Source organism: Hakea prostrata, chromosome 10 (assembly GCF_041222555.1).
Source record: "Hakea prostrata isolate BN-2017 chromosome 10, UWA_Hpros_2, whole genome shotgun sequence".
Classification (NCBI taxonomy): Eukaryota; Viridiplantae; Streptophyta; class Magnoliopsida; order Proteales; family Proteaceae; genus Hakea; species Hakea prostrata.
The window spans coordinates 44,735,804-44,751,476 of record NC_142609.1 but is presented as its reverse complement, the minus strand read 5'-3'; the positions used below and the strand labels follow the sequence as shown (position 1 = coordinate 44,751,476).

The following is a 15,673-nucleotide window of genomic DNA, read 5'->3' as shown; positions in this document are numbered from 1 at the left end:
AAGCTTACAGCATGAACCAAGACTGGAACTGAACCATCTAGATGTCCCGTGTATTGCCTTTCAGCAACAAGAAATGCAAGTTCACCAGCTCTCTCTACAATGGACTGCAAATATAATAAAATAAAACCCATAGTTAAGACTTCCAGTTTCAACAAACACAACCTAAATCTGCCATTAAGGATATTTCCATCTCAGGGGTAATCTCAAAGTCACAGGCTCAGATAACCTTATTTTTTGAGCTCAAGCTTAATTCCTCAACAAAACCAACAGAGAAAAGCTAGGAAAGAGCAGACTGACTCACCTTCTCTTGGATTATGGACTCACCACCTTGCAATTTCCGACGACCAATGATTCCTATTAGTGTTCCCTCTTCCATCATATCAGCATCATTAAATGCAAAATCAATCTCCAAGATAGCAATATCATGGCAAGTCCCAAAAAAATATCATATTCAGGTATTGTTTATGGATCAAGAAAAGAACTATGAAGAGAGCTCATATACAGTTTCATTCAATTAACATGCAGCCAGACCACACTAAAACATATAATACTCACAAAACCCCATAAAAAATGCAACTTATTGGACAATAAGAATGCGAGCACACTTGAGAGCTTTCTTGGTATTGATCTAATGGGATTCGTGCCTTCACAGCTTCACTTTCACTAAGAACAGACCTGCAGCTTCCAGGAAGTTCAATTTTTCAGTCAGAAGAAAAAAGAAAGAAGAACTTAACTCACACTACAAAGCAAAAACAGCCCTGTTGTTTAACCTTTGTGCCAGGAAAATTTGGAAAAAGTAACTAATAACAGAAAGGGTGCCCTGCCCCACACGGGTTTTTGTGGTGGGGAATAAATGAATAGAGTATTAGCTTTCGCCTCAAATCTCAATATCAGTGCGGTTAAGAAACTGTTGCAAGACTATCGGTAGGTTGCAAATAATGGCTGGCCAGATTCCAATCAAGGACTAAAGAGGGATTGTGGGATGCTTAGTTGTATCCTTCTCCTTTTTCTTCTCTGCTCTATTCTTTCCATTAACCAAGTAATAGAAATTTTATCATCGCTCTCTCTAGTAAGTGCAACTCTTGCTAGTAAATGGTATGATATTGGTACCCTCTTGTTTAAGCCTCCTCATTTGTTTCTAATCTGTGGATTGACCCGAATTTTTCGTCAATCATCATGAATTCCTGTACCAACGAAGGGTTTTGAAATCCAACTTCAACAACACAAGCCTTGTCCCAAATAAATGGGGTTGGCTACATGGATTCTTGCCTTCCAATCTACTCTATTTGAGGTCATACTAAATACAAGGCCTAAGCTATACATATCATTTCTCACCACTCCTCTTAAGGTTATCTTGGGTCTGCCCCTAGTTCTTCTAATTCCTTCAACCAAAATTAAATTGCTTCTACATACAGGGGCATTTATAAGCCACTGTTGAATGTGGCCAAGCCACCTCAAACAACTTTCTTGTAGCTCATCACTTATAAGAGATAATCCCAAACTAGCTCAAATATGACCATTCTTTATCCTATCTTTCCTAGTTTTGCCAATCATCCATCGTAGAATCCTTATTTCTATTACACTGAGTTTATTTATATGATGCTTCTTAAGCCCAACACTTCGCATCATACATCATTGCGGGTTGCACAACAGCCCTAAAGAGTTTTCCTTTGAGCTTTAAAGGAATACGCTGATCACACAAGAACCCCAGCGCACCTCTTCACTTCATCCATCCTATTTTAATTATTTGGAAAACATCATCTTCTATATCATCTTTTTTATTTGTGATTAAGCTAAGGTACCTAAAATTATCTCGTCGTAGAATCTCCTTCTCATCAAGTTTCACCACCTCATCATCTACCCTACCCATAATCATGGTCATTGTTTTTTATTCAAAACCGTCAATTGGTTTAAAAATCCAAGCTTTCTACTGATTTTTTAAAATCCAAATCTTAGTATGATTCAAAAACTCATTTTTCAGCTTCAGTTTCAAGTTCTAAACTCAGACTTTAATTACCCTTAATATTCGCAATCTTAGTTCATTTATTTACTGTTCTCAAACTTCTGATTTCCCAAAGATTACTAGATTTGAGGAGCTCATTGCCAACAGGAATTTTACATCCTAGAATTTGACAATTCGATTAAGCATGATTTCTGATATTACATTCTTTTAACAAGTTACTCAGCTTGAACTGTGGCTGAATCCGATCTTTTGAATTTTCGTAGTTAAGACCTTTTAAAATCAGGTGTCTGAACATGTCACTGTGTTTCTGGTTTTTTTAAAAAGAAATTCCTGAATTCCTAAGCCTTTGGCGATTTAGAATGCCATCAAATTGTTGGCCAGTGGCCAAGTGCAGAGGGCCAGTCAAGAAATTTATGACATGAAATAAATTCTGAGAGGAGTAGACAAAAAGTGATGTCATGTAACAGTAGAGTACCATGAAAAACAACTTAAAAGAAAGGAGTAGGAAAAGAAGAGGTAAAAGATCAGTATGATTGGAGATGGCTTGCCATAAGATCATGTGGAGTATATCATAAAAATCACTGACTTAACCTTGACCCGATTGGTCAAATTCTAACTCAAAGTTGAATGTGCTCTCAAAAGACTTAACTCCTGGTTTGACTAAAAAATATAAACTGATTAAAAATAGCAAATCTGGATTAACATAAAATAGTGAAAGAATTGTTCAATAAAAATAGCATAAACCAATAGTACAATTTAAGAGTACACTAACTGCAGTGTCATCTCCACTGAAAGGAAACGCATTAACTCCTATCTTCTGCCACACTGGAACAACCCATAAATAAAGTTAAATTAAATACATAGCCAGCCCAATAGGCTGGTGTCTCTTCAAATCAAGAAGAGCTGAAATGATAATTTGGAATGCCAACAGTACGAAGGGTAACATATGACAGAACAACTCAAACTTTAATAACCTGTATATTCTCACCATCTACTGAATGCTACGCATGTGATTGGTGAAGGTATCATCATTTAGTTGGTCAAGGTGCAAGAATATGGTAAATCTACACGCAAGAGTTACTCCAACGTTCCAATGAATATGTAGTTCTCAAGCTAGATTGTATTCATTTTGAAATTGAAATCTTCTGAAAGGTGCCCTTCAAGAAGATTCAAAACTCTTTCTGAAGTTCTTATCAATAAAAATACTACAGAGTATTTTTAGATCTCCGTTTGTTGCGAGAATTTTATCGACTGTGATTACCATTAAAATTGATTATTAGGAGACTATAGTTGATATTTTCAAGCATCCAAACAGTAGAGTGCAAGTTATTAGAATGCTGAATTCATTCTGTTCATCCTATAAGGATTGCCATGCCTTGGTCCAAACCAGAAGAATTGCCTTAAGTTTTTTAGCCATGTCAGCCCCATAGAAATCTTGGACCTTCAAGAATAGGATAATACAAAACCACAATCATTTCCAATAGCTTTTGGAAGTCAGTAAGGGTTGGAGATATTCTTTGTGACAAACTGTTCTATTCCTTCAATGACTTCCCTAATTCCACCAAGATTGGGTGGTTCTTTTGAGTAACAAAAGCCTTACAACATTATCTACCATTCCAGTAGATGCCAAAATATTCCAATTCCTTAAATCAAATGAATTCACTGTAATGAGAATCCCATAGGCAAGAAGAATACTCCAAAGCTTTGAAAACCTTTTTATTTGGGGTTGTTGCTAAGGTTCATTAAGTTCAAAATTTTCATCTCCAGTAAAATTATAAATTTATCAATTTAAAAATAGGAAAGGGCTAAAGAAACAAAGATTCTCCCGGTCCTCTCTGTACAGGGGGAAGAGGGAACAAGTAAAGCTTTTTGTAAAATGAGTTGAGCAGAACAAACTCACATGGGTATTCCTATTATATCTTCTAAAGCTCCTTCTTTAAGTTGGCGGCCCAAATATTCTATGGCCAAACATGAAGCATGACCAGATCCTAATCCAACCACCATTCCACTTCTGATATAAGTATCCACCTGCAAGAATCCCAAATTATATCCATATTATTCCTTAAGTTACACGTCAAAATTTCTTTTGTATGTAAAAAGAACTAGAAAAGTAGGCCCACTAGAAGTGCACTCATAAGCTAAACTAATGCAGTACAAACACAATGTTGAAATTGTATATCACTACTCTTCTGTGATTCAAATCTTAAAGTGCAAAGCTCTTCTTAATATTATTCCGGAAAGAAGAAAAAAAAGGTCGATAGATATGGTAGCCAATGTAACTGAACTATGGGCTAAGGGACCAATTTGGGAGACATTGACGAACATTTTGGGCACAAAGAGGGTTTGGAACTTTGACCTACATCGAAGCAGCAGGTATTTTAGTTGACCAGCACAAGTTACTAACCATGGACTGATGTTTTCTTGTTGTTGGGTGCCATATAGGAGTCTCTGTATATGTCAAGAATATCACCTATACACTTCAAAAAAGTTTTAGTTTCATTACAGTACAATACATAAGACTGCATCCCGTCCTGTAGCAGCTGGTAAAGGTTACATGAATCAACACAGTCTATAACATCTCTATGGCATGGACATCTCAAGAGATATTGACTGATAAGAGCTCAATCTGCCTCAGATTTATCCACCCATTTTACACGAAGCAGATAAACTGTAGCTCTTAAATGGTTTTATCTAGTTCATATGCCCTCTTGACCTCTGAATTCACCTTCCAGACTTTAGTCCCATGACTCCCATCTCTTATTCGTTTTTAGCAATCATTGGAGTGTTGAAAACAAATTATTTTCCTCAAATTAGTAAGATTCTCCATGTAATAGAGGAACCAGGAACCAGACAAAGTACCATTATAGGAAATTCAACAGCACTTAGACACAGAGTATACAGCAGTGCTTAAGTGTTAACATATATAGTTTTATATTTAATTAGATGATGAAAAATCATGCATTAAGATCATCAGTAAATCTGCTTCACTGAGCTCTCATCATAACCCAGTCTTAAGTTCAAAATGCTCTATAACAAAAAGAACTGAATGCAACAAAGGGAGAAGTTCCAGTTTTCTTGACAGTGTTTTGTAGACAGTATACTGTTGGGTTTGGGTATGTCTTGTGTTACCTTTTTTCTTTTTTTTTGGGTATAAGTATATTTTGTATTCTGTGGGTCATATAATTATAGTTTGGCTGAAACAGATTTTGGGTTGATTACTTGTACAGGAATAGAATTGTATGGGGATAAGGGTTTTCCTATAAATAGTCTCTATGGGAGAACCTAGGAAAGAGAGGGGCAAGCAAAAGTAGCACTTTGTAAGGTATGAGATTGGTGAGGTTTCAAGAAACAGTGAAGTCTCTTTCTCTCGGGTGGATGTAGGCAATCTTGCTTAACCATGGAAAATTCCTTATGGTTGTGAGTGTGTTCTGCTTGTGTTCTTCTTCATGATTGTGCATCAGTTCCCAACATATGCTTCACCAGGAAAGGTTGTACAATGGAAACTTGTCTTGGTGGCCCCTTTATCTGAGCACCGGATGGGGGTGAAGTGATTCTCTTCTAGCCATTTTATTGGGGAATCCATTGAATTGGACCAATGTCAAAGCATTTTTCAACCAACAATAGCAAAAACAAATTCAGCCATATCCCAACTAAAATGAAGTCGGCAGTATAATGAAATGAAATAAGGACAGCAAGAAATGGATAATGAAGCCGAATCAAAGTAGCTCTTCAACCATTTTCACAAAGTAAAGCATTTTTTACGCTGATGGAGTAACCAACAAATCAAAGCATCCCACGTAGACCAAATTCACAAAATAATCAAAGCAACAAGCCATTCCAAGCCTTTCTACTTCACAAATTAACTAGATTGATCTTCCTCCCAGAAATATTTTGCAGAACAGTAGCAGTATAGGATAGATTTCAACCAGAAAATAATTTAGAAAGATAGGCAAAGAGAAAAATCAAACTACAAGAGAAAACAGTGAAGACAATCGAAGGGGAATTTTACTGTGTATTGGGCTGCTTTAAGAAGTGCATCACCGTCGGCCAGACAAGCCCTCAACGTTCTGGAATTCTGGCTTCGTTTCCTAGTGAAAGCTTTCCTCCAAGACCTTTGCAGCGGCATGGAAGCATTCAGAATTACTGTTGCCATTCTCTCTCTCTAAGTGGCTCTAAATTTCTGTTATTTATGGATATGATATACCAAAACTTTGAAACGGATAAACAGAAACCTTCTCCCTATACTCTGCCACATGAAATATTATCCCAATCTTCATCCAATCAGATGATAAAAGAGGAAATGACAAACTATATCGGACCTTCTGGTTGGATGGAAACATGGAAATTGTTTAATTGCGCAGCACCTGTAGTGCGTTTTCACACTTTTGTGAAAAAGACGTTCGAGATCGAAATTTCGGTGAAGATCTCAACTGTTTGTAGTACAGTGTTGCACATTAATTGCACCGCACTAAAATCGAACTTAAGAAACACCACAAACATATGGCTCTGCGTCAGGGCAGTGCATGCTTCCATGTAGCTGCTTAGGTAACCAATCTTAGTACTACGGGTAGGGCACTCAACGACAGAATGCCCGAATGCATGCCCTGCCCAAAATCATAAGAAGTGAGCGGTCAACCAGTAGTAGCTGACTCCTTAGTAAGGAAGGCCCTATCACTTGTGTACAACGGATTGGTCACATTCCGTTCTATGATTCCAAGAAGTATGTGCTTTCTATAATAATAGGTCATAATGATTTATTCAATAAAATTCTCTTTGCCAAGAAAAAAATAAAATCACCATATATTTTTCATTCTCATATGAAATAAATTACTTTTATGTTAGATAGATGCTTAATCCAAAAAATAATCGTAATAATAATGTAAATTATTATATGATAGCAGAATTATTATACCATTGTACTTCAACCAACATTTACAACAATAAAATCATCAAAGAGTTTGCTCAGGCCTCTTAGTAAAGAGGTCAAGATTCGCTTGTGTTTAATAGTATATATAATAGTCTTTCTCCCACGCCTAATATAGCTAAAATGAGTGCACTAATCTTTCTTTTGCCGTTAGTGTATTGAGGAGTTTAGGTTGAGAAAACAATTCACCAGTAACAACAAGGGTAACACTTCAAGAAGTTTTTTTTTTTTGGATTAGCAAAAACTATCTGCAGGGGCCGATAAAATTCCTGTTAGGATTGCTATTAACATAGTTCAAAAACTAAGAGTGTTATCAAATGCATTCGTACAATCTTAATATCTTGTGATTAAAAAAGCGAAAATCTTAATCTCTGTTCTCCAATTGGATTTATATCTTCATCATTTGGCTATGGTCACTCTAAAATGAATTGGAATCGGTGATTGGACCGATTCAGACTGAGTTTATAAAATTTGCTTTGAACGAAGAAGAATGTTTGTCTTGAAGAATCAGGAATTGGATTACCCAATCGTGCTAAGTAGATGAGATCGGCTGTGTTCGATCCCGAGTTTTAAAAATGGTAATCATTACCACTTGAATCAGATCAAATAGATCCCAATGTCGATCAGATTTCCAACCGAGATTGTTTAGAATCGGTTGAGTTACAGCTACACTCGCCGACTCCGATTCTGGTTGTTAAAGGCTTAAAGCCCAGGTATTAAGAAAGCCTATCCTGTGATATGCTATAGAGGGAGAAACCCGCAAGGAGAAACAAGAGAGTGAAAGGAGTTGAAGTCGCCGCCGGTGAAGAGTTGAAGCTTTTCTTGAATTCCTCTTACTTTTTGCAGAAAATCAAATGGTGATCTTTTACCCTTTAACGTTGTTAGTTTTATGAATTTATTTTCAATCTTCATTCTCGCGCTTGTTCGTGGGTTCTGTAGTTTTTCAGGGTTTTATATCTCCTGTGTTTTAGGATTTATCGTATGCTTTCTTGAATTCCAGCGCTGATGATCTAGTACAAACCGGGCTTCTCTGAGATTACAATGCTGCGTTGTAATGAATGCAGATTACAAATAAAAATCTGATTCTGAATCAGGCCAGAGAAAGCAAAGGATTGGCTACAAAAATGGCTGCAGAGATTTGAGCTACTCAACTAATGGGTCTGCATTCCAGATGACCTTCCTTTTCATTGTTAGCTCTCGATTACGGTTTCGAGTGTCTGATATATCCATTGCCCGGTTCCATGATCATGCGCTCAGAGGTCCGCACCATGGAGAGAGAGCCTTAGACCACTCTGATGCTTGGGTTATCAAGATTGTATGTACTCTATGTGTTCGTTCAAGTTCTCTTGATTCTTGCTTGCATTATTTCAGTAAGGTTTTGAATCCTTCGGTTACGTATGGAGTCATTAAACGTTTGAATGATCCAAAATTAGCTTTGAAATTGTTTGAATTTAGTAGGGTGAAGCTGAAGCATAATCATTCAATAAATACTTACAATTTTCTAGTGAAGTCACTTTGTCAAGCTGGACTCCATGATTCTGCAAAATTGGTTTTTGATTGCATGAGAAGTGATGGGTACTCTCCTGATGGTTTCATATTGGGTTTTTTGGTATCTTCCTGTGCACAAGTGGGTAAGTTAAATATTTCCAAAGAATTGCTTACTCAAGCTCAAGGCACTGGAACAGTTGTGAACCCATATACGTGTAATAAACTATTGGATCTATTGGTTAAAAGTAATCAGGTAGGTGAGGCTGTTTCTCTCTATAGAGAGCTTTCAAAGTCCAGCTTCCGTCCAGATACTTGGACCTTTAATATTCTAATGAGAGGCTTGTGCAGATTAGGAGAAGTAAATAAGGGTTTTGAGTTATTTAATGACATGGGCAATTTTGGATGCTGTCCTGATGTTGTTACCTTTAACACACTTATAAGCGGATTGTGTAGGACTAATGAGGTAGATAGAGGGCATGGGTTGTTAAACGAAATTCAATCCAAACACGGGTTTCCCCCAGATGTTGTGACTTACACATCAGTAATATCAGGTTATTGCAAGTTGGGCAGAATGGAAGAAGCTTCCAATCTTCTAGATGAGATGGTCTGTTCTGGAATCAAGCCAAATTTGATTACGTACAATGTTCTTATTGATGGTTTTGGTAAAGTTGGTAACATGGAGTCAGCTGTAGCCATTTATGATGAGATGCTTCTTCAGGGATGTCTTCCCGATGTGGTGACCTTCAGTTCCTTGATTGATGGTCACTGTCGAGCTGGGCAGGTTAATCAGGGTTTAAAGCTTTGGCATGAAATGGGCAACCGGAATCTTTCTCCAAATGAGTATACTTTTGCTATTCTCATTAATGCTTTGTGTAAAGAGAATAGACTAAAGGAGGCTCGTGAATTTCTGGGTCAATTGAAGTGGAGGAATATAAAGCCCCAACCGTTTATGTACAACCCTGTAATTGATGGTTTCTGTAAGGCAGGCAATGTTGACGAGGCCAATTTGATTGTTGCAGAGATGAAGGAGAAGCAATGCAAGCCAGATAAGTTTACATATACGATTTTGATGATTGGGCATTGTGTGAAAGGGAGAATAACTGAAGCACTCAGTATTTTCCATAAGATGTTAAGTGCTGGTTGTACCCCCGATAAAATTACTGTCAATTCTTTGATATCTTGCCTACTGAAGGCTGGCTTGCCCAGTGAAGCTAATCAGGTTATGTTAACTCTGGAGAAGAACTTAGACTTGAGTTTATCATCATCAAGAAAAACCCCATCACAAATTGCTATTCCTGTGGCTGTTTAATTGAACAGTTGAGCTGAAGTCTCCCTGAACCTCAAGTTGATGGTGAACTTAGTGAGTGGCTGGAGGTCCTTGTATCATTACATATGAAGCATCAAGCATCTTCACCTCATGGATTTTTTTTAATAAATGATGATTCATAATTCAGTAAGTACTTCGTATATTTTCTCTACGTTATGTCTATTTTATATTTCCCATGTTATGTGTTCTCCGAATTCTTCTCAAATTGATGCTTAGCTTGTATGCATATGTATCTTTTACCTTTTCCTAGCCATGGGCATCCTGTTAAATACGGTGGTGACAAAGGGATGCAACCTGGATCAAGCTTATCCAGATACTTTCATCAATTGTTTAATGTCTGTTGCACTTAATTTTCATCTCGAAGTGACACATGTAAATTCCAATAATATGACTTGGGATAATCTGATCAATTCAATCAGACTTGATCTGTTAGAGGAAAGTAGTAGTGGCAACCAGTAATGATTAGCAGCTATGGAGAAGTTTGACCACATCCAGCTAAGAATTTGCATATCAAATCAGAATTCTTCATTTAAAAGTATTAGATCTGTTTGTTAGATATGCTTCAAGACTTCAATCCTGCAACATATGGTCTTCCTACCCTAAATAGGCCCAGCTCTTTGAACTTGACACTGATTAATAGTATCAAGTAGTTCAATATGGTAAGTATGCTTCACTTCAACTTTTCGATTTTGATTATTTGATTTGCATTAACTTAATGGAATTACAGGGATTAGAAAACCCTTTCTTTGTCTGTGTGGGTTGAAAAAAATAAGTCTTGTAGACTGGCTGGTTCACCTTCAGGTTGAAGCTATCTGCCTGGGGATATCCTTCTTCTTTTCAGCCCTGTGACAAATAATCTCCAAATTAAGGAAAGAGTTTGACTTGGAACTTCCCAAATACCTTTCCTTCAAGCGTACTGTAACTGCTCTGTAGTCAAAGAACATGAAAGTTGTCAAGTATGGTTTGCCTTCTTTACTGAATTCACTCATGGTGGATCAGCTTTGAGCCCTAGAAAGATTTTCACCTTCTCTATGCCTCCCTGTGCCTCCTTCACTGAATTTGCCCATGGTGGACTGTCCTTGAGTCCTACAAGGGTTTCCACCTTCTCTGGGAAGCAGTATAATAATTTAATGAGCGCCCAAAAGTTTAACTGCGAGCATGCAGTTGAGTTATTTATAATTAGGTGCAACCTTAATTATAATATGCTCAACTCATCTGAACTTACTTTTTATTCTTTTCTTTTTAGTCTTTTCCCCAACTAAATAAGGCTGTTAACTTGAATTCTGTCCTGCCATTCAGTCTTGTTTGAAGCCAAAGTTATTGTTGAACCAAAGGCATCCATTTTTTCGAAACTATTTCATCCTCAGTTAATCTTGGGTGTACCGATATTCTTTTAGCTCTTCTGATCCATAAACTACACTCTTTGCTGTTGCATCCTCCAGCCTGTACATGTAGTCAACACTACAAGAATAGTCCCTTTTTTAATGTTAGTAATATCAGGTGTAGTGAAGCGTGACCATAGCCGCTGGCCAGCTAAGAACTACCACAGTTATCAGAATTTCTTCATTTGAAATTGTCAGATACTTGTGTTCCATATTCCCAAGACCTTTATGTATATGATGTGACTTTCCTATATTTCAAAATTCAAATGGCGTAACTCTTTGAGCTTGAGCCTATTCAAAAGAATCAACAATAAAAGAAGCCTTCTCTGATCCAGTACGTTGGGTATGCTGAATTCCTTTGCAACTTTATTACATGTCTAGTTTCAAATTGTATAACTTGTACAATTTTATCCATGGATGGGATCACTACAACTAGGAAATCCTTTCTCATCTCTTTGTGGGGTGCAATAAATCTCACTTGCAGACTGGCTTGCCTTTGCTTTGAAGCTCTCTCTATCTGGAGCAACTTTGACAGTCAGATTACATCAGAAGGAAAGAGTTTGACTGTGGTGCAGTTGGTTGCTTTGGATGGATGCTGGTCCACTGTGGAAGCCTACACTGAGACAGTACTGGTCCATCCTGGGGTTTTGTCCTGAAAGGGTTCATACCTCATAGGATCTATTTGGATTTATTTCTAAGTTTTGAGATCTTGCAATCTTTGCGTTTATTTGTTTTGGCAAGAAATTGGATAGTATGAAGGTAACTCTTTTGCGGTTTCCTAGTCTGAGACTATTCCAGTTTTTGCATAGGCACCTAGGAATCTTTTCTTTTTTAAACAATGTAATCAACCGAACCTAGACAATAAGATCAATGAAAAGAGAACTTGGGTTTTGTGTACCTGGGTAGCATGAGTTGGTTGGTAAGTTGGTTAGGTTTTCTCTCTTCTTCTCTGCTATTTTGGATTTTTTCTCTTCTTCCCTGGTATGCTTTCCTTCCTAACTCCTCTTCTCTTTCTTTCTTGGTGTCTATTCTGATTTCTACTTCTCTCTCTGCTGTCCTGCAATTCTCCTACTGATGCAGATCCACAACTAATTTGGACCTTATTTTTAGTGGAATAAGCCTTGGGATGGGATATGCATGCATCCAGTCCTTGATCCCATTGGTTAGCCTTGTAATGGGCCACTTTAAGGGCCTGTAGTAGGGGGTATCTAAGCTTAGTGCAAAAATAGTTTAGTTCTTATTTTTCTGAGTTGGTCTTGTTCTGTGTTGGTTCAATTGAAGTTAGTTGTTTTATTCATCAAGAGGTCATGTAACTACTTAGAATATCACACATGACTTGATTAGCTTATTAGGATCTTTTTTCCTTCTTACATTTAGGGATTTGTCTATTCCAACTACGAATAGAAATTTGTTAATGCTGGCTATTTAGCTCCTATTAGTACCTTATTGGAGGGAATAGAAAGACCGATTAGAGAATACAATAATCGAAATTTGATGAGTACAATTGTGGATGCTCCCAGTTTCTACTGCATGAGAGTTGTCTGGTCTAGTGTGTAATATCTGGGCTGAAACTTGGTCATCCATATCTGGGTTGCATGCTCCTTGGTGTTTGGAACCCAAGCTGCTGGTTGGAGATGGTAATTAATTTCAACCCCTGTTTTCACTGTGGAATCAGTCTTTGGAGGAGATCTGGCCTACAAGTCTGCTGCCTGGGCAAGACTACTACTTGGTGAATAGATCCAACTCATCTTCCTGCCTTCAGATATTTCCGGTTTCCAGTCTTTCTGACCATGAGATCCATTTTACTTTGGTGCGCAGCAGCTCCATCACTGCCCATATACTCAATCCCAAGCCTGTCCCAATTTCCCATCAAAATCCCATCAACCTACAAGTCCTAGTTTTTCTCAACTGTTTTAACTTTTAGGAACTCTGATTGAGCAACCAGAATTCTCCCTTATTGGAGGGTACCACCCCACAGCAACCCCTTCATTCGACCATTACTGTCAGTTCTGTCCATTTGAACCCTTATTCCCATCAAGCCCCATGCTTAACACCGTATTTCCTACCAACGGTTTTTGTTCTAACATGGATCGAACCTTTCTTCCAGCACTCTTTGCATCCGACACAAATCTAAAACCTTGAAACCCTAAAACAGCCCACTTTGAGTTGGTTCTGATTTGAGATCTTGGTTATTGACCCTCAATCCTATTGAGTCTTCATCGCCTGTTTTGCAATTAGATAGGATAACAGCCCCCATTTGCTTTGATCTAGATAAAAAACATGCAGAGGAAAAGACCCAAACAATGTTCACATTACCGCTCAACTTAATGGTGTCACAGCCATGTTGAACCAGGTTTATTGGCCCAGCATTGAACCAGATCAAACCAACCCACTGCAGATTCTGGAATATTCAATAAGAGCTGCAAGCTTTTTGTATCATAACTGGTCTATGACTTATAAAATCTTAGTTGTGTAGTTTCTGCTTTCTAATTTGATCATTCTTGCATGATTTAGAAATGCTGGATTTAAAGCCTTTGGTAGTTTCTATTTTCAGCTTGGCATTATTATCTATAGTTGCTAAGTTTTAGTAGCAGCTATTATTTTCCCTTCAGTTTTTGTTAGTGAGCCAAAGTCATTACATTGGCAGCTGTTTAAGAGATTGACAATGGCTTAGTGGATGAGAATCTGAGGCAATTGCTTGCACTATTCTGGGAGAGAATCTCCCGTTCTATGGATGAGGTAGCTGTGGGTGAGAGACGCAAAGCTGAGATAGCCTACTGTCCTTCTATCCTCTTCTTCTGCCTTTTCCTTGTTTACTTTCCAACCAACTGGTGTGTTTGGTGTCCTGCAGCTTGTTCTGCAATGTTATCGTAACTCCTATTATAAAGTGGTTCTTGGGTGAACTGTTCCTACACTATCTTATTGATCCCCTACATATTTGATCCATTGGGCCTAATATTCTGGGTTAAATAATTTTTCTATAGGTTAGTAAAACTCCCAGACTTTCTGCCCGAAACCTCCCCTGTTTTCAGAACCATAACCTACCACCAGAGGCAGTCCAGTCATCTATCTATTGGATGAAAATTGATTTCTGGTATCATTTTTGCCTACCCCTAAAAGGCCCATTTGTTATACATTTGTACATAATATCAGGTCAACTAAAACCCAGAGTGAATTCTGTTTACCAAATCAAAGAGGGTTGACAATCTACTGTGTCTTGACTCTTGAGAGATTGAAGACAACCTCAGGTCATCAATTATTGGCATCCTTTCTTTCTTGTTACCTAAATTGCCCCTATCTTCTTGATTGTTTTTGTTTTACCCCTTATTTTCATTTTATTCCTAGTTTTCCTGACGTGAACAAGGGTTCACCCCCTGGCCAAAACCCTGGAGTGGGCCCCCAGGCCACTAGTAAGAGGGGTATTTTGGTCAATTTCAGCTCTAATTATCTGCTGGAATTAATTTTCAGAGTCTTGTTTCGTTTAGAAGTCTTGTTTGATTTGTGAGTTGAGCTCTTGAGTCCTTAGGAGTCTTTCTTTGAAGGACTCTTATAAGTCTTTTTTTTTTTTTTTTTGATAAAAAAAATAAATTTTTTTAAAAAAAAAAAACCCTACTCTTATAAGTCTTTTATTACAAGAAGAGTTCCTTTCCTTGTGTTTGACTCTTAGTGTCTTAGGGAATCTATTTTCAAGATGCAAGAAGATTCCATCAGTTGTTTAGTTTAAGTTCTAGTATTTTACTTGTGTGGCTGAGATTAAATGTAAGGGAGATCCTAAATTATAAAGGATTCTCAATTAGATCAAAGTCTTTTAGCATATGCTTTAAGTAGCCTAGTCTTTTATTGTGATCTAAAATGTCTGGATTAATAAAATTATTGGAAGAATTGCAGCCAAGAAGGTGCAGCAGGGTCCTTTTGAGGGGGACCTTGTGGTTATCGAGAGCTCTCTTATCTTTGTCAATTCTGTTCTGTGATTCCAGCAAGAAATTGAGCAACCAATCTCTTCCAGATTCTGTGAACGAGAAAGTTGAAACCCTCCCAACCCCAGCCCTAAATCTCTCTTCTTTCTACCCTTCTCCCTATATCCTGAGGCTCCTATTACTTGAAAAAAAAAAAAAATGATAATAATTCTTATTATTTTTGGTTTTGCCCCATATTTAAATGGGCTTCCTATAATGCCCATCAAAGCAATTGTTTGCGTTCTTTAGTATTTCTCCACATTTAGTTGTTAAAAGAAAATTTGTGAAACAGTTTGTGACATCTCTATGGGTGTTTTGTGCAGTGTTGATAAGAATTCAAGCCCTGAATTGATCCGTTCAAGACTTGCAGAAGCTGAGTAAGAGATGGTAGAGAAATGTAAATATCTCTTCAAGCTGTGTCTGTCATCAGGGAAATTGAATTGTGGCTCTAAAACATAGAGATGATATCGATGGAAAGGAAGTCTCCCAGCAGCCATCGCCAAATCTAAGCTTCCTTTTTCGTTACTCAATTATTTTTTTGCCACAAGGTCTACAGTTTTTCCCATGTTTTGTTATTCATATAGAAAGTAAGTCTTGAGAAAGCCTTTTGAATTTCTTGAGGGGGTATTGGCT

The 15,673-nt window shown here is 37.6% G+C and overlaps 2 protein-coding genes across 3 annotated transcripts in view; one reads left to right on the top strand and one right to left on the bottom strand.

Moving 5' to 3' along the window:
- LOC149003350 (putative ribose-5-phosphate isomerase 4, chloroplastic) overlaps nt 1-6,197 on the bottom strand; it is a 12,235-nt gene extending 6,038 nt beyond the window's left edge. Inside the window, exons 1-5 of the mRNA XM_089138821.1 lie at nt 5,973-6,197; nt 3,864-3,991; nt 606-675; nt 302-406; nt 9-104 (exon numbers count right to left, since the gene is read on the bottom strand). Of these exons, the coding sequence (XP_088994947.1) occupies nt 9-104; nt 302-406; nt 606-675; nt 3,864-3,991; nt 5,973-6,116 (543 nt within the window). The 5' untranslated portion in view covers nt 6,117-6,197. The remainder of the gene's footprint in view (nt 1-8; nt 105-301; nt 407-605; nt 676-3,863; nt 3,992-5,972) is intronic.
- Nucleotides 6,198-7,641: 1,444 nt separating this feature from the next.
- On the top strand, nt 7,642-14,585 carry LOC149003349 (uncharacterized). 2 transcript variants are annotated; one of them, XM_089137995.1, is made up of 2 exons: nt 7,642-7,744; nt 7,952-14,585. In XM_089137995.1, the coding sequence occupies exon 2, from the start codon at nt 8,059-8,061 to the stop codon at nt 9,682-9,684; it is 1,626 nt and encodes a 541-aa protein (XP_088994121.1). In that variant the 5' UTR covers nt 7,642-7,744; nt 7,952-8,058; the 3' UTR covers nt 9,685-14,585. The 2 variants fall into 2 exon arrangements, with proteins under 2 accessions (XP_088994121.1, XP_088994120.1); XM_089137994.1 differs by having other exon boundaries at nt 7,888-14,585.
- The last annotated feature ends 1,088 nt before the right edge of the window (nt 14,586-15,673 follow it).